Genomic DNA, 17,525 nt, shown 5'->3' with positions numbered 1-17,525 from the left:
AGCTCATAACTCAATTTTTCCAACCACATGGAAACAAGTGCCTGTCTTCTTCTAGGTCTCGAAATTGCAAATCTAAAAGTCATGATGAAAGACTACCATGTCAAGAACATAGATCAGGTGCTGGAGGTTGATGACAATGTTGCTGTATTCTCTTTAATAGTCAGCCACCAGCATTGTTATAGGTTTCCTACTTGGTTAGGTGGCCACCAGCTAGCTAATATACCAAGCATCAAGGAATACCCCACAGGACATGACATGTAATCTTCCATAGCACCCCATATAATACCACTAATAAGCCATTACCCTAAAATCATTATAATAATAAGTTAAATATAACGTATTATAATAAAAGAGAGGAAAGAGAAAAGAAAATAAAGAGGAAACAATAGCAAACAACAATGCAAGCCTCTTATAAGACTCAAAATTTTCTGTGTTTAACACAGACAAGCAATGCTTGAGTCAAGCACCTCAACCACTCAGCCATCCAGCCACTTGTAGTTGTAATCTTGTGATTTTAATGATTTGTATCATAATTCCAATTACACAGAGGTGTGCAACTGTGCTGCAGCAGTGTTGCTCTGGTTATTTGGAACTTAGATACTGGTAATAGGAGTTCTAAGCTTTGACATGTCTAGTAAAGCATGTACCTAGGTATCTCAGCCTAGTTATTATAGTGGATTGTGCGTTTCTTGATCTTTTGTGCTTGGTGAAGGCTGATGAAAAAAATAATCACTTTGTTATTGCCAGTGACTTGGGATTTAACCAGGTTCCTAAGTATGACTTACATTTCTGGTGACAACACTTCCTCCTTTAGCACAAGAATTTCTGGCTCGACATAGTGCAAGCAAGCATCTACTAATTCTTCAAGAGAGGAGAGATTCACATCCCTCAAAACAAAGGGTACACCCATACACCGCCAGCACTAATAAACCAACACTCACACCCAATTCACACGCCTAATTTTCACGCCTAATGCAGACGCACAATTCACATATCTAGGGCTAATTCATAAACCCAAGGCTAATTTGCATACCCAGGGCCAATTCACATACCCAGGGTGAGTTTACATACTCAGAGCTAACCTATACATTTAAGATTAATTTACATGCTTAGGGCTAATTGGGTATGTGAATTAGCTCTGGGCATGTGAATTAGGTCTGAGTATGCAAATTGGGCATGCAAATTGAGTATATAACTTAGGTGTGTGAAATGGGTGTGGCTGCAGCTATAGCTTGAGTGATGTATGGTCGTACACTCCGTTTTGGGGGCTGCAAATCTCTCCTCTCTTCTTCAATTATACTAGATTTTATTATCAGGACAATGTATCATCACAACATTGGACGGAATAATGTATCGTCGCAATATTGGATGGAATAATGTATCATTCTAACATTGCAACATTTTATATTCAATCTTCTGATAGATCCCACACTGCAGTAGGCCCCTGACAACTTTTCAAATGCAGGTAACCAAGGGCGTTGGACACACGGCATCTTCCTAATAATAAAAGCGATCAGCTTCAACCGAGACTTAATTTCGATTTTCAACACACACAGTGTCGGCTCCTAAAGCCTTGAGTCCGGCAATTGATAGGCCAATGGTCTGGTACGTCCGAGGAACTGAACAGCTTCTGTTCGAAGAGGAAACAGTTTCCCGAATTGAGTAGTGAGGGAGACCCAAGATCTGGTATGCCACTTATCGGTGGGGCATTGCCGTTCGTCTGAGGAGTTCGAGGCGTTCGTGGACAGTCAAGGGCAGTATGTCCAATCCGCTTGCAAAAATTGCAGGGAAGCTAGGGACACTTGTGACGTGTGTGAGGGAAAGCCTGCAAATGATGTTTGCCTCGTTTGCAAACTTCCCTCATGGAGGCGTGCAATTTCCTCTCTTCTCAGGCCGCCAAAGCCCGTCGCTAGCCTTCGGGACGGCGGACTCCCCATGGACGAATCCTGGACATACTTTGTGATTGGCTGGTCGTGCCACTCTTGTCAAGCTTGTGTCAGGCAGCTGTGCGAGACACTTCAGATGTTATCAACAAGCGTTGGTGTTGCCTTCGTCACGAATCGTCCGCTGGAGAGTGACGAAGGCTGAATTCTGTAAGCGGTAAATGGAGTTGCCCGATGTGTTTGGCCCCTGGTGGCCACTTCAGGCCAAGTGACGGTTGTTACAGGGCGTGCTATGCTCGCAGGGGCATAGCATGGTATCGATAACTGCACGTACGTTTCAGCATAGTATTGAATGATTTTCAAGTGGTGAATAGGGCATCGTCGTTTTCCTAAGGCGACGACCGCAATTCTTGCAACCCAAAGTTGGACGCAGGCATTCTGTTTGGGCAGCTCTTGAATTTATATGAGCACACGCTTCCGTTTGGATTTTAATACTACTCGGGGAGTATATGCGAATAGACGCACATCTCAGTCACAAGAGGCCTTCACTGTGATTCTCATTTGTTATAGCACAAGACACCCAGTAGATATCTTGCGGCACAGACACCAGCTCTAATTTTGCGCTGCTGTCTGTCTGTCTGTCTGCCTCCCTCCTCACCCCACCCTTCTCTCCTCAAGTCTTTCCTATGCAAGGTCCTGTTCATTTCCCAGACGAGAACGAAACCACGGCCCACTTGCCTTTTCACGCCGCGCCACCGAGCCACCGTCGCCCCCGTCTATCGCGCGCAGTTCCTCATCCTTATCGGAGGGGAGACCTACGATGATCTTGGTCTTGCAGATCCGCAGGGCCAGGACGTAAACCCCAATCCCAGACCCAGCAGGCCAATAGCCTCGGTGAAGGACGTTGAAGCATTCCATTGCGCCTGTAGACAAGAAAAGAATCAGCAAATCTGAATTCGTGATAGACTAAACCTTGTAACAACGACCAGGGTAAGTCAATGTGCCTACTCACGCACACCCCCACTCACACACGGCCGTTTCCCACCAAAAAGCCCAGCTTGTTGTTGATTTCGGGTTACTGGGGCCAACTTGATGTGGTGGCTGGCAGACTAGTGGTCATTGCGGCGAAGGCCTTCCAAGCACACCGTCCTCCATATGCTCTCTCCACCTTGTGCCATCGTGAGCCTGTCGAGATATTTCTCACAACTTCCCTCCCAGTTCTAAGAGCTGGCTCCGTTTCTCCTCGCAAGTTCCAAGACCCGTTCAGCTCGGGCAGGATATTGCCTCAGAAGCTCAACGGTGATAGGTCGACATGCCCTGGGACATCGCCTTTGCCGGCACTTGTCGCAAGGAGTTTGCCCGTCGCATCGGCGCCTGCACAAGAAGCAGTGCCTGCACCTGGGAAATGTATCCAGGTCGACAGAATCCGGATCAAACACGGTTTCGACGCTTTCGTTGGCGACAGCATTTTCATTGGTCGCAGAACTATCGTTGGCAGCAACATGGTCGTTGGCAGAGACATTTCCGTTGGCAACAACGCTGTCGTTGGGGGTGTGATCGTCGTAGGGCGTGATGTTGACTCCAGTGGCGCTTCTTGTTTCGTCGCGTGCGAGTGAAGTGCCATCCCCGTCGAAACCATGAAAGTTTGGACTGGCCTGTCCGTCGTGATTGTCGTCATGGGATCCGAGGGAGTCGCCTTCGGCTGGCCTGAGAGGCAGGTCTATTTCCATACGAAGCATTCGATCAATCTCAGCGAGCCTATCGTCGATGCTCTCCATGTTAAGACCGCAACCCGGGGTATCGCAATCCCATTCGAGAAGCTCGCGGCGGCTCAGGAACCGTGTGCATTCCTCGGGGTATTGACAGTCGCGGAAAATGCATTCGTGGAGCTCAACTTCCTTGGCATTGGTACTGCAGGCATTGCATATTGGCTGAACGTTGACACACATCTTTTTCGACAGTATGAGGGCAGCAGAATCGAGGTCGCTGAGGTGTTCAGTGTCCAGATCGTACAGTTGAGGTCTGGGATTAGCTGATGCCCTCGTGGAAGCCAAAGATAGGACTGGCAACGACGGGTTATATGTGCTCTGGATTTGCTCGCAGTAAGTCCAAATCAAAGGTCGAAGCAGAACGTTGCCTAATACTCGAGGCTTATTGGTTCTTGTAATTTAGTCCAATTCCATTGTGTGCCGTATTCCTGAGGCCCAAGTAAACAGACAGCAAGACCTGCCTAGGTATGACAATGATCATACTCTTTCAGATATCCTCTTGGAAACGTATCCAGAGCGAGGGAATGGCACTGCCGTTTTAGACCGGATTCTATCTCTGAAATGATCTTCTTGGTTATACAACTACCTGAGCCGGACAATATCCGCCCTTAAAAGATCGTCGAAATCCATACCCAGGGACCTCATATTTTCAATTTCGGGAGCCTCCCCACTCCAGGCGTTTCACCTACGAATCCATGACAGAAAGAAATCGTGTCTCAATTCTCACCCTCCAAGTTAATCAGTACCCTGGAAAGGTTCATATGGATTGAAAGAGGGGTGTTCAAATACTGCAGACGGAATTCAACTCATTGAGAGTGTTCATAGATTTAGTGCTCTCATCATAGGGGACTTCAGGAATTCGTTTGGACACCTAGGCAGCCTCTTTGAACAGGACTCCCCAGTAGAACAGTGGTTGAGTCTGGATACCTTTCAAGTGGGAAGAGAATCTGGTTCCTTCAAGACCCACCATCTTACGAGATACTATGCATGACCAATAGTTTGACAAGCCTTTGTTACTCGCGAAGTTGTTGTGGAGCTAGCTAGGCGGGGAGACAGTACATTGCTTCTTTCCTTAGGTACAGCACCCGTTCTTCTTCAGTTCCTTGTTCACGCGACAAAAGCATGAAACAGTGATCGAGACATCAGCCGATGCCAAAGCGATGTCAAGTGGCCCCTGGACGTACAACGCCTCATCGGCCTTACCGGATCTCACAAGGCACTCATGCAATCTATGCAATGCCCAAACATTGTTGGGATGCGCCCGACGGCGCGGGAAGTCCGCTGCAAACCCCAGATCCTCCTTGAACACCCGCTCCGCCTCGCCAACGCGGCCCTGTTCGAGCAGCAAGCCTCCTAGGGCATGGCGGACAGGCTGCATCCACGGTGGCGGGTCAGAGTACGCCAAGGCATCCTCGCGCTGGACAGCCTCCCTGAGGAGCGAGAAGGCAACCTCGAAGTTCCCCTTGCGGTACTCCAGCTCGCCACCGAGCATGGCAGAGGCAACGCCGAAGACGTCTGCCTGCTTACAGGGGATACTGTTCAGGCGACTGTCGGGGACCCTCGCGCCTGCTGCCTCGAATTGTTTCTGGGCGGCCTCGGCTTCCGGGACCCGGCCCAGCGCGCTGAACGCGACGCCCTGGGCGTAGAGGATCGTCGCGGTCGTGGCGCTGTAGAGGTCGCGGTCCTCCGGGAGTTGGAGCTTGGTGATCTCCTCTCCACGCCTTGTTGTAGTTTGGCCCGGACGCGAACGCTATCCCCCAGAATGCCATGGCGCACGATGGGTCACATGCCGCAGCGCGCTCGTAGCAACGTAGGGACTCTTCATGATTGAAAGAGTACGCCCACAGTAATCCGCGATCAAGCCATGTCTGACAATCTGCTGAGGATGTGCTCAACGGCCACCGATGTAGACCAAGGTTGAAGTAAGGAGCAGTTTCCTGGGTGACGTCGGACTTCCTACAAGAAGACGGCAGTCAGCATCCCGATAGTTGAAGCGTCTCTCATGGATGTACATACGGCATGGTTCATGAAGGGGTTCAAGAACCCTGGCAAAGCCGTTTTGAGACGTGTCTGGTAAGCTGGGAATGCTCTAGTTCAGAAAGCAGTAAGAGCGTCACCAACGAGTTGAACTCGTCTTTATACAACCGATCTCGCAACGCGTGCTCTGAAAGTCGATCGGCTTAGGCCTGGAACGTAATATGTGAGCTGCATTGCGTTTCTTTTGAACTACGGAGATTACTCTGGAATATCGAATACAGCATCGGCTGCCAGCTCCACCATGGATGCCGCCATATCTTAGCTAAGATGGCTTGAAACTCTGCATTACTCCCAGTAGTGCAGGATTCCAAGTTATGGGAAAGGGAAGATGTTAGCAAAGCTGGGAAGAGATGTCGCGTTATTGAAATTCCGACCATCCACGCTGTTGGTTCTGGATGCACAAGATCTAAGCTGAACATGTCGGCGCATTATGAGTCTTGGGAATTTACTAGGGCCGATTAAGAGCTGCGTTCGCCTTTCAAGAAGGAATCAATCTATGTAAAAGTCTGCTGACTCAAGTCTGGGAAGACATTGCCTGAAGGGTAGACTGAATATCTCAGTTAAGAATCTGGTAGTCTGGTGGTGGTATGGTGACGGTCTGAAAGTCGACGGTTTTTGTGTAGGAACTTAATACCAACAATACGATCAGGTGACCTATACTTTTCGTTGAGATTCTCCGGGACGAGACTGGATGTGATATATTCTTGATTACGACGTGGTATGACCCACCGTGTAAATGTATTGTACCAGAGGCCTCGAATGTAGCGTATTCCTGCTCCGCGCTGGTCCGGCAGCCTGTTGTGTTTATGCAGACGCCGCCCCAGTTCTCATCATATTCCTACCGCATACACGCCGCCGTCATCATCCGCCGTGTGTGCCCTCTCCTCATGGGCGGTGACTTGGACCCCGACGAGCTGGAGGCTGGAGACCAAGCCATAGCCACTTGGAACCTCGACTCGCCCAAGGCATCCTGCGACACGAGCGGAGAAGTCGACCACATGCTGCTGCAGGCCCATCTCCTCGTACAAGTCGCAACCCTTTTCCTGCATGTCCCGCGCACCAACCTGCCCCTATCCGCACCTCGCGCCATGGACGTGACGTGCCTGGGAGGCGGCAACCAAGGAACAGAGACATGTGGCCTGCACATCATCAAGTCGGTCGCGGCCTCGAAAGGGATCTGCAACCTTGCGACGATCCCATGGCTCCAGGAAAGTCACACGCCGTTGCTCCTGTGCGGCTTTGTCCTGGGGTGCGCCGTGCAACTTGCCGTCGCCTCAAGCCGCTCCGGTACAATCAGCCCAAAGCAGACACAGCAGTGCCGCCAAAGAGTTGTGTTGATGCTGAGCGCGCTGAAATTCCTGGGAGGGACCTGGCCGCTGGCCCAGGATGCAATGCTCCGGTTTCAGCCGATTGCTCATGCGGTTTTCAGCCCGCTGACCACGAGACACGATGAGCCCGACAGACCAACCGACAATTGTATCACCGTCGAAGGAAGAGGGTCCGACATTGGACAACAAGCCAGTCGCGGAGACTCTGCCCAAATCACTGGGCTCACAGGCGAAGATTACCCTTGTAATATCGACTGGCTCGACTTTTTTGCGTCCGTCGACGTGGATGATACTCTGCTTCAGCGCACTTCCGTATCGTAAATGGACTTAGCAGCTTCGAGATGACTGCTCCTTCCGGAGAACGTATAGAGGTCATTGTTGCCCAGCATCAAATATAAGATGATCTATTGTATCAAAACCAGGTCCATCTGCCATTGTCCATGCTAAATGCACCTTGGCAATACACATAACGCTCTACAGTTGAATTCATAAGTATCATAATATGCCGAATACAAAGCGTATGGCTCCGAAGATACTAATCAACTAAACAGTCACTCAGATGAAAAGGATAAAGAAATGCCGTAGTTAATCATTGTCTTAAGCCTTGCATAACGCAAATGACGGGAATTGCCTATGAAATGCTAGGCCTCCTATCCCATTAGGACAATCACTGTCATTGCGCTCAGTGGAGGAACCCAAAGAATACAAATAATATATAAAGAAAAGCCGGGATGGAAAGAATGCAACTCAGGACGGAAGGCTAGTTATTATTATTGAATATCAAGCAATTGTGGGATCTATAGCTTGCTGGAAGTGTACATAATTATTCTCTGAAGTAGTATATATTGTTTATTTAAGTTAACTGAATTATGTTGTTGAGTAACACCGCATGAATGGAAGGGCTTTTTTTTCAGCCATTTGTTGCTGATGTTCCTTATCTTCTGCTGCTCTACGGTATTTCGCGGGCCGTGGTAATCGCTTGAAGTCTTGTTCTGTCACCACCAGCGCTGATTTTACTGTACAGGTTGGGTATGTGGGGAGGTATGTCGATCTCAGGTTTTTTGTGGTCGTTCCCCCAATTCTTAGCACGGGCTCTTTCGAACAAGTCGTTAAATTGCTTATTACCTGAGGTTAATTTCAAGCTTACGGGCATTCTCCCTGTATAGTCAGTTGGATGGTTCGATCTTCTTTAATGAACTCTCGTATGGCTACTCGAAATAATTGGAAACTCCAAAGACGATATCGACTTGGACTGATGGACTGATTGGATGCTACATGGTTAGTATTGTTGAGACACAAGTGCTGGTAGAGATTGGTGCTATATAGTTAGTACGCTATAAGATATGGGGTTAGTATTGCTAAGAAATAAAGTCAGTCTGTCTGTCTTTCATCCAAATGGAATCTCTCTTGTTGCTGGCGTTCTATGATTCTTGCTTCTTTATTAACGCCCACGGCCGTCGGAATTAGCCGACAACTTCACGTTGGTCTGAATTACCTGGATTAAACGGAATCGCTGAGGCTGGGACGAGCTGAACCTGCAGCTGAGGATGGTATAGAGCCCGTGGCTTGACTCAGCTGGTCAAGCTGGTTAGGACTCAAACAGCCATACCTGCGGAGACGAGTTTGGCAGAGCACACACATGCCATCGCGGTGAACGATTCCTTCGGGTTCGCGCCAATGAAATTGCGTGGAAGGATAGATGATCCCGACCGCGCACCTGGCGTTTTGGCGAGGCTCGCGTTTGGAGTGGCCGCAAAGGTCGTATGTTACCGTCGTCGTGTAGCACATTGTAGCGGTCAGAGCAGGTGTATATATATCCGGTCTTGTGTACCAGGGTGGTGAGGAAGATCGGAAATGGCAATGACTGTGATTTTAGTCTAGATTTATATATACATGGTAGCCATAATTCAATGCCATTGTCACCTTGTGGTGCTGAGGCCAATAGAATAGCCCTGCTTTCAACGGTTACAAGGAAGCATAATGGATTACACAATAGGTACAATGGCCTTGTAGAGGAGTATAATGGCTTACAACATAGGCACAACAACGTTGTGTAGGAACTCATGCTCACTTGAGTCTGCCGTGAGAGGACTATAGCCAATAATTACACATACAATGCATTAATGATAGGCTATGGTCCGTCAAGTAAGTCTGGACGTTCCAGGATCATAGCCAACACTTACGCAGACAATACCTTAATGATAGGCTATGGTGGGTTGTTGGGTGGGATGATAGTGAGACTTTAACTCAGAATGGTAAACAAAGCAGAAGTGTAAAACTAATGTTAAGCCATACTGAGCCCACAGACAATGTGGTAATTAAAGAAGAGTTATTGACAATATATTCACTCAATTGAGATAGCCGAATTGATCTACAAGCAGTCATTGGCTTTGTTGATGGACATTGGTTTTCCTGCAGCGAGATCAGTAGATTTGTTGAATACCTTTGTAATCCGGCCGTGTTGTTCAGCCGCTGAAGACAATAGTACTTTGACAGGCTGTGAAAGGGCTGATACCTACACACGGCCCAGCACACATCTGCTTGTTAGCATTGTATAATTGTTATAATTATGTCCTTTCGGATGTAGTATCGCAATAGGCCTAACCGGCAAAATTTGAAGCCGGGTGGTTTCTAAAAGGAACTTTGTCAAAGGTGCTAATTCTTCGCACAAAGAGCTTAGCACACTCAAAGAACATCTCTACGTTGAGTAGTGAATCCAAGTCTGGCCAACACCTCCATGAAAGAATGACACTTTTCTGGAGAGAAATTTGAGCAGGACTCAGGAGTAGGCAGCGAGGGAGCCCACAGGCCTCACCACACCTAAGAGCATTATTCAAGTCAGGAAATATGCGAGTTCATGTCACTGTTCCTAGAGTCCAGAGCAGAGCTGCAGAGGGCACCATTGGCACACAGCCGCGCAAGTTTGAGTGAGACAACGCTTATAACTCCACGCCTCTGTTTCTCTACTTTACTGGTCCCCACTGGATTGACAGCTTATGCTCAAATTCAAGGTATACATGATGCCACAGGTAAAGATGACCCAAGCACTTAGATGACCCAGCAAACATATGCGCTGGTCTCAGTTCTCGCCATTCGCATGTCATCATTCTACTAGCTAGTGGGTGTTTTCAGCTGGTCACAGGCTGCTTATCGGTGTTCGCCCATAACCTTCCTCCCGGCCAATGGGCACCTTTTAGTTGCATCATAGACTTCGAAGCCATGAGGACTACCCTAGCATAGATGCGACGGGCTATCACTCAGCAGCAACAAGTGATGTAGAAGCTTGATGTAAACCTGCGCTCGTGAGTGGCTGGAACGCTTCCCCAAGAGCCGACAATTGGCTGAACGATGAACCTCGAAACGTTGTTCAAGGGAATACTGGGTAGAATTTGCGGACTAAGTCAAACGCTAATATCATCGGAAGGGCGGCCAGATGAATGCCGCGTAACGATGCCAATCGGCATTCGCGCCCTCGCGCCCTCGCGCCCGCGCACTCGCGTCCGCTCCCTGCCCCAAGTTAATTGCGGATTACCAACCTGTGCACACGCATTGAACAGACACACATACACGCAAGATATGTATATTTCCCCTTGATGCCAAGGAACAATTTCAATGCGTCGTCAACATTATCATTCTTGACATCAGCGACGAATAAGTTAAACTTTGAAACCCGAAGAACAAGGAAGCATCATCGTAATGAGTCAATATCAACCACTGCTTGGCAAAGTCGCCGTTGGTAAGTTCTATCTTCTTACCTGGTTATTCCCAGAAAACACATCTTAACATCCACACAGTCACTGGTTCAAGCCGTGGCATCGGAGCAGCCATCGCACTTAAGCTTGCAGCTTTCGGAGCTGACGTCGTGGTCAATTATGTCTCTTCGCAAGGTCCGGCCGAAGATGTCGCGGCGGCCGCACGCAAGCAAGGTGTGAGAGCAATCTGCATCCGAGCCGATGTTAGCAAGCGCGAAGAAATCGCCAACCTGTTCCGGCAAGCGGTGTCCGAGCTTGGACATATTGACATTGTCATGAGCAACTCCGGCATTGAGCACTTTGGGAACCTTGAAGATGTCAAGGAAGAGGAGATTGACAGAGTCTTGGCTGTCAATGTCAAGGCCCAGTTCTTCGTGGCCCAGGAGGCTCACAAGTACTTGAAAGAGGGAGGGCGCTTGATACTGATCTCGTCGATCTCTGCGGTTTGGGTGAGCATCAAGTGCGGCTAGTCTGAAGTGACTTACTGATATCATTCAGGGTGTCCCGCGTCACGCGCTGTACTCGGCTTCGAAGGCAGCTATCACTGGCATGGTCAAGTGTCTTGCGCTTGACTTTGGGTCTCGCAAGATCACCGTTAATTGCATTGCGCCCGGAGGCATCAAGTCGGACATGTATACCGAGGCTGCGAAGGATTACTTCCCTGGGGGAGAGCATCTGACCGCGGAGGAAATTGACGCGAAAGTAAGCGGCATGAGTCCGATGGGACGGCCAGGGTTTCCGGACGATATTGCTGGCGTCGTGGCACTGCTGGCATCTCCCGAGTCGCAGTGGATGACCGGTCAAACATTCCACGTCAACGGAGGGGCGCACATGGCTACGTCTTGAACAGTAGTAGATAAGTGTGTGTTGTGATGATATTTGGGCAATAGGAGAACTTGTATGCTTCTGGCCAAGAGGATAATAGCGTGATAGCCACTAATACAAAATAAGGACTTTTAATGGTGTTACTCAGACCACAACTCTCATAAAACACCAGGGCTATCATCATTCAAAAGTCCGAGGCGACCCAAGGGAATTATTACATAGTCAATTTGTCCTTCCAAAATGTAAGATCCAGCATTAAATTTGGGATGACATTGCAGATGATTGGCAGGGCTGGGCTGGGTTTCTGAGGTATAAATTTCAGGATCCCTGAGACAAAACAACTTGAAGCAGGATTCCTCAAACACTATGCATAAACACACCTGCCTGGACTCGTACAAGACCTACCGACCTGTTGCCTATTCACTGGCCCCAAGTCCTGGATTCTCTACGCATGATTACTTTGAAAATTCTAGTACATCTGTGAGGCAAGATGAACAAATGGAATTGCGGCCTCTCCAGCAGCAACCTACATTGAGAATTGAGGAAGGCAGAGATTAGCATATTTAGTGCGGTTGTGCAGAAGTCAACTGCCGTGATCAGTCAGAGAGGATTTCGAAGTTAGAAGTGGGAGAGATGTGTGAATAGAACTTAAAAATCATGTATTTGTTCAGCTATGCGGGTCCAGTCCCATGTGGTATTGAAGCAGGAATTATCAAATTTTGTCTGAGTCCTCACATCTCATGCAAGACCTGGCGCCTTCATACTTGGTCAACATCCTGGGTACCAAGGTAGGCAGTTCAATGGGCAAGCGATGCTTACGGAAACAACAGATGGCAGTGAATATGTGAAAGATAGTCAATCTGGGGGTCGTAGTGATGTTTGAAGACTGTATCTTTCCAGACTACCTAGGTATTAATTCTTGGACGCAATGCTCAAAACAGCCCTACAAGCATCAAACAACCTTGAAATGCCATTATGCCATGCTAATACACTCGCTAACAAACGCCAAACTCAACCAGGAAACCGCATCCTGTCCAACATACTGCTCAAAAGAGAGGAACACGGTTCTCATAACCATTCGGAATCCATTATCTAGATCCATGACACAGCCACACAGCCCTACTCAAACTTGCCAGCCCTAAAGAGCCCACCAACAACCTTGCTCCGCCCCTCCACGGCGCGGAACTTCCTCTGCTCCCTGCGCTTCTCGGCCTCGTCGACCGCCTTGCGCCGGTCGTTCTCCCGCGCGAGGTAGCTGATCCCGCTTTTCTTGCCGGCCTTGGTCTTGATCTTGGCGTCCTCGCCGAACCCGCCCGCGCTGCCGGCCCCAGCGGCACCGCCCTTCCCGGACGCGCTGGAGGAGCCCGTGGAAATCAGGGAGTTAGTCGTGGCTCGGCGCAGCAGTGCCGGCACCTTGAAGCCCGCGCTGCTGGAGTTGGGCGCTGCGAAGGCCAGGCGCCCGCCGTTGGACGCGGTGGACACGTTGGAGGAGCCCTGCCGCTTGAGGGTGATGCGGTCGACCACCTGGCCTGCGTGCCGGGCGCGCGAACGCCGCGGGTTCGCATTCTCCTTGTTGGAGGACCCGCCGTCGTCCTCGTCGTCGCCTTCCTCCTCGCTGTCGGACCCAAAGTCGGTGGCTGAGATGATGGAGTTCCCGCTTGGCTCGTCCAGGAGATTGGACAAGGTCTCGCGGATCTCGCCAATATCGGAGGGTTTCTTGCCAGTCTTGGTGCGCCTCTCGGCCGCCGGCGCCCTCTTGGGAGGGGCGCTCATAGTACCGGCAGCTTTTGGCTGACTATCTGGCACAACAGAGGCAGCGCTTTGTGCTTGATTATCCTGTGAGCCCTCTTGGCTGTCTTTGTTGTCACCGGGAGCTGGCTCATAAAGAAAGTCCATCTCCTCGTCGCTACCAATGTCTTCGATGGTGCGCATGAAAGCCTGATTACGCGGGTTTTCAGCAACTTTGGAGATCCGCTCGTCCGCAAAAAGGGCCTTCTGCATCTTGGCGAATTGGCGTCTCTTCATGCGCCGACGGGCCTCACCGCCATCGTCCTCGTCATCAAGGTCGAATTCTCCTGCGCCGCGCTTGCGGCGAAGCATGCCCGTCGTGATGTCCTTGAACAGCTTGTCGACTTGTTTCTCATCGTCGGCTCGGGCGCGGTCACTAAATTCTTGTCAGTCCTGTCCCAAATCTCCATCTGCATTGAGCGTTTGACTTACGCATAGAACTTAGCTAGCTCAAGGCCGTCAGCCTGATTATTCTGAGTTTTGTCGTCAATCATTTCATGGACAGACGCAGCATCGTCATCGTCGCTGTCCTCGCCATCTACGCCACCCAGCCCGGCATACTCGTCTTCCGACTCCTCGGCCTGCTCTTCAACCATCTCCTTGGCCTTGCTCTTCTTTTTGATGAAGTCCTCCCTTTCCTTCCGCTTCTTTTCCTTGGCGGCAGCATCTTGCAGGATGTTGAAGGCACTAGGTTTGGTGGTGGAATCAGCCCCGTCAACCTCCTCCTCCTCGTCCGAGGCAACGGCCGCCTTCCTACAGAGTCGGCCTCGCTTCTGCACAAGGGGAGATTGGTGGGAAAGATCCACAGCCTCGCTCGGGTCCCGCACGACAGTGTCCGCGGTCGCCGATGGTGGCTCTACAAATCTCTCTTTGAGGGGCGTCCAGTCTTGGAAACCATCATCTTGGGTAGGGTTCATCTGATCAGAAGCCTGGGTCATGATATCATCCCTCAAGAGGCTGCCGAGGCCGTGCGTTTGAGATTGTGAGAAGTTGAACTGGATCTGCGACTCGTTATCGCCCGCCTGCGTCTCGTTCTGCTGAGTGGCTGGAACCGGCTGGCTGTCAAGTACCATGCCGTCCGCTGAATCATTGGCCTTCTGAGAGAATTGCGAGTCGGGGAAATTGTCGAACGTGGGCATAGGCTGCGATGGAGACCCCTCGAATGGCATTGCCTGACTGTCCATAGTGCCCGCAAATATCTGCGTCAGCCCGAGACCAGCAGGACCTCCGGCATTCACAGGCAGCCCGGGAATGAAGGTTTTATTGGCCGACCTCAGTACTGACTGTGGTACCTCGGGGGAGGCGCTATTCGGAGCCGGAGTGAACTCGACAGCCTTCGGTTTGGGCGCAGGTGTCAAGGTAGCTGGGTGAGCCTTGGGCCTCGGTGTTGCCTCGACGTCTAAGCCATCTTCGTCGTCGGAAATGATTGCGGTAGGTCTCTTCCGGCGGCGAGCTTGAACAAAAGCGCGTGCTTGATCCTCATCCGCTTCGTCGTCGGGAACAATGGCAGTAGGTTTCTTCGGGCGGCGAGCTTGAACGAACGCTGGAGCTTCGTCCGCTTCTTCGTCAGATGCTCCCCACCGGTGCCTCTCTTCCTCCTCGTCCGGGTCGACGAAGGAAAGACCGCTTGACGAAGCCTCACTTGCACTGTCGTCTTCTGCATCTTCGTCCACGAAAGGCCGAGCAGCAGATCCCTGGTTGAGACGTTCTTGTTCTCCGGCCTCGTCGTCGTCTTGGTCGACGGCATCGTCTCCCAGGACCATCGCGTCGTCGTCTTCCTCCTCTTCTGACCCTGACAATTCCACTTCGGCAGTGCTCTCGTTCTCCCCTTCCGCAACGTAGTCATCATCGCTGCCACTTTCATCCCAAGCCAGCGGGTCGACTTTGCCGGAGGCCCGCTTCTCCTTCTTCGCGTCTTCTCTCTCGCGGGCCATAATCTCCTCGGCCTCACGTCTCGCGCGGGCGACCATGTCTTCAATCTGCTCCCGGTCACGCTCACGTTCCTCTTCTGTCTGGATATGGACGCCCTTTGCCCTGAGCATTTCCATACGTCTCTCTTTCTCGAGCCTAGCCTGGTCGCGGGCTCGCTGGTTGAGGTACGCTTGCAGTTCGCCAGGAGTCATGGCGGCCTTATCAGTCTTTCTGTGTGCCTTGCGCTCTGGGGAGTCGAGATGTGCGAGTTGTCGGAGAGCGTAAAGTGAGCGCGATTCCTTGCTCTTGTCATTCGGGGCTCGGTTAAACAAGGCGTCGAGCTTGCTCCTCTTTGCGTCGAGGATGACCAAGTCATCGTCGTCGTCGCTGTCCTGGTTGCTCCCAGTGCCCAGGTCAACTCGATATGCTTGCATCGGAGGAAGCTTGATTCGAACTTGTCGCTTTGAGGTCCGTTTCGTGTCAAGTTCTGGTGTTTCTGCCTTGCCTTTGCCCTTGTCAACAGGTTTGCGTGCAAAAGCTTGCATGTCCATGAGGTCCGGGAAGTCGTCGTTGTTTTCTTCAGCTTGCTCCTCAATTCTAGCAGTGGTCGGCTGGGGAACAGGAACCCCGGCCTGCGACTGCAAGCCCACCAAATCCTTTCCCAGGACGTCCTCGACTCGTGCAGGAGGTGAACTGGGAGGTGTCTCTGGATCCCGCATCTCTGCGTCTGTGCTCTTCGCAGAGGTAGGTGTCTGAGGTCTGCTGGAGCTCTGCAGTTTCTCCTTTGTTGCATTCCCGCCAGGGTTGAAGTTGAACCGCTCAAACAGTGTCGCCTTGGTGATCTTCTTCTTGGTTTTGGCCTCGTGAGCAAGCTGCATTGCGCGCTGCATGCGTTGCGTCTCGCGGTTCATCTCCTCCAGAGCCTTCTTGCTGGCCTGCCGCGACGGGCGCGTTTTTGCCCTTTTGTGTTTGGGTAAGTTTGCGGCCGCCTTCATCATCCGAAATGTCTGAGACGTCGTCGTCATTGTCGTCCCCGAGCTCCTCCGCCGCTGCGGCTCGGGCTTCCCTCTTCCGGGCTTCTTCGGCCTCACGAGCTAGGCGCTCATTCCGCTTCTTCTCGACCAGGGCTTGAAAGCGATTGCTCTTGAGGACTGGAACATCCCCGTCACTTGCTGAGCCTTCAGCCTGGCTCGATGGTTGTGCCGAGGTTGGCGACTTGGATGGCGTGACGAAAAGACCAGGTGATGCTTCCTTCTGCGGTGTCCCGAGGTTGGACTCCGGGGTCTTGCTTCTCCTCTGTCTTTGCTTGAGCTTCCTTGGCCTTGCGGAGACTGCCTCCTCCTCATCATCCGCACCACCATCTGCCATCTCGGCATCTTGAAGGCCGTTGGATGGTTGATCCGCGCCGATAGCTTCTGCTGCTGATTCCTCCGGGCCGGGCCTCGTGCCTTGGTCAGTCGAACTGTCGCCGCCTTGCATACGAGACGCGAGTCGGCCTCGGGGCCGAACAATATCATCCTCGCTGTCGCTTCCCTGTGCCCCAGCGGCAACCGAGTCTGCCATCTCGACATCATCGGAGTTTGTCCGGCTCTGTTTGGCGTCTGTGTTCTGCAGCATATCCCTCACACGTGCCCTCACGTCGTCTCGACCGCTCTGCATCCGGGACGCGATCCGACCTCTCGGCTGGGCATCCTCATCACTAGAGGCGCGTTCGGGCGCGTCGTTGCTTCGATCGCTGGCTGTAGGGGAAGCGCGTCGAGCAAAGTGAGGCGTCTTCGTGGGCACTCGAGTATGATCTTCATCTGAGTCGCTGTCCACGGCCGCCAGCAGTTTCTTCAGCTTGGAGTTTGGGGACAGCTCGAACCTGTCAGGAGAGGGGCTTCGGACGGGAGAGGTTGGCTGCGAGGAAGCCATTGTGGCTTGAGGGAAGAATGAGATCAATAAGTGCTATCCCAAGTGTACTAAAATCATGGAAAGAACATGCTTCTATCAATTGATCGGTCCCTCGGGTGTAAAATGTCAGACAGGTCAATACGTGCTGGGAATGGTGACTGATGTTGTGTGTGTGGTGCAAGGCAGGGGATGCAGGTTATACTGAAAGACTTACACGCGACGCGTTTGCGGGAAAGTGCTGCGCGTGTTTAGAGCGGGTGTGGCAGGGGTAGCGGGATGGCAGGGGGTCTGGCAGGGGCGGTGGCAGCTCCATCACAGTGGGGAGCTTGATCCCTGCAG

At 51.3% G+C, this 17,525-nt stretch overlaps 4 protein-coding genes across 4 annotated transcripts; 2 read left to right on the top strand and 2 right to left on the bottom strand.

Annotated features, from left to right (window-relative positions):
* Positions 1-2,567: 2,567 nt before the first annotated feature.
* On the bottom strand, positions 2,568-5,477 carry INS49_012359 (uncharacterized protein; the record flags this gene model as incomplete). Its single annotated transcript, XM_043173063.1, has 4 exons — positions 2,568-2,806; positions 3,370-3,905; positions 4,837-5,365; positions 5,429-5,477. The coding sequence occupies 4 exons, from the start codon at positions 5,475-5,477 to the stop codon at positions 2,568-2,570; spliced, it is 1,353 nt and encodes a 450-aa protein (XP_043022360.1).
* A 1,018-nt stretch (positions 5,478-6,495) lies between these two features.
* INS49_012358 (uncharacterized protein) lies at positions 6,496-7,338 on the top strand (the record flags this gene model as incomplete). The annotated part of the gene is made up of 1 exon (XM_043173062.1): positions 6,496-7,338. The coding sequence occupies one exon, from the start codon at positions 6,496-6,498 to the stop codon at positions 7,336-7,338; it is 843 nt and encodes a 280-aa protein (XP_043022359.1).
* Positions 7,339-10,713: 3,375 nt separating this feature from the next.
* Positions 10,714-11,615, top strand: INS49_012357 (uncharacterized protein; the record flags this gene model as incomplete). The annotated part of the gene is made up of 3 exons (XM_043173061.1): positions 10,714-10,753; positions 10,812-11,218; positions 11,268-11,615. The coding sequence occupies 3 exons, from the start codon at positions 10,714-10,716 to the stop codon at positions 11,613-11,615; spliced, it is 795 nt and encodes a 264-aa protein (XP_043022358.1).
* Positions 11,616-12,713: 1,098 nt separating this feature from the next.
* INS49_012356 (uncharacterized protein) lies at positions 12,714-17,207 on the bottom strand (the record flags this gene model as incomplete). The annotated part of the gene is made up of 3 exons (XM_043173060.1): positions 12,714-13,758; positions 13,815-16,165; positions 16,239-17,207. 3 exons carry the CDS (start codon positions 17,205-17,207, stop codon positions 12,714-12,716), a joined length of 4,365 nt encoding a protein of 1,454 aa, XP_043022357.1.
* Between the last annotated feature and the right edge of the window lie 318 nt (positions 17,208-17,525).

Source organism: Diaporthe citri (genome assembly GCF_014595645.1).
Source record: "Diaporthe citri strain NFHF-8-4 chromosome Unknown scaffold_6, whole genome shotgun sequence".
Lineage (NCBI taxonomy): Eukaryota > Fungi > Ascomycota > Sordariomycetes > Diaporthales > Diaporthaceae > Diaporthe > Diaporthe citri.
This window is presented reverse-complemented; position numbering and strand designations above follow the sequence as displayed.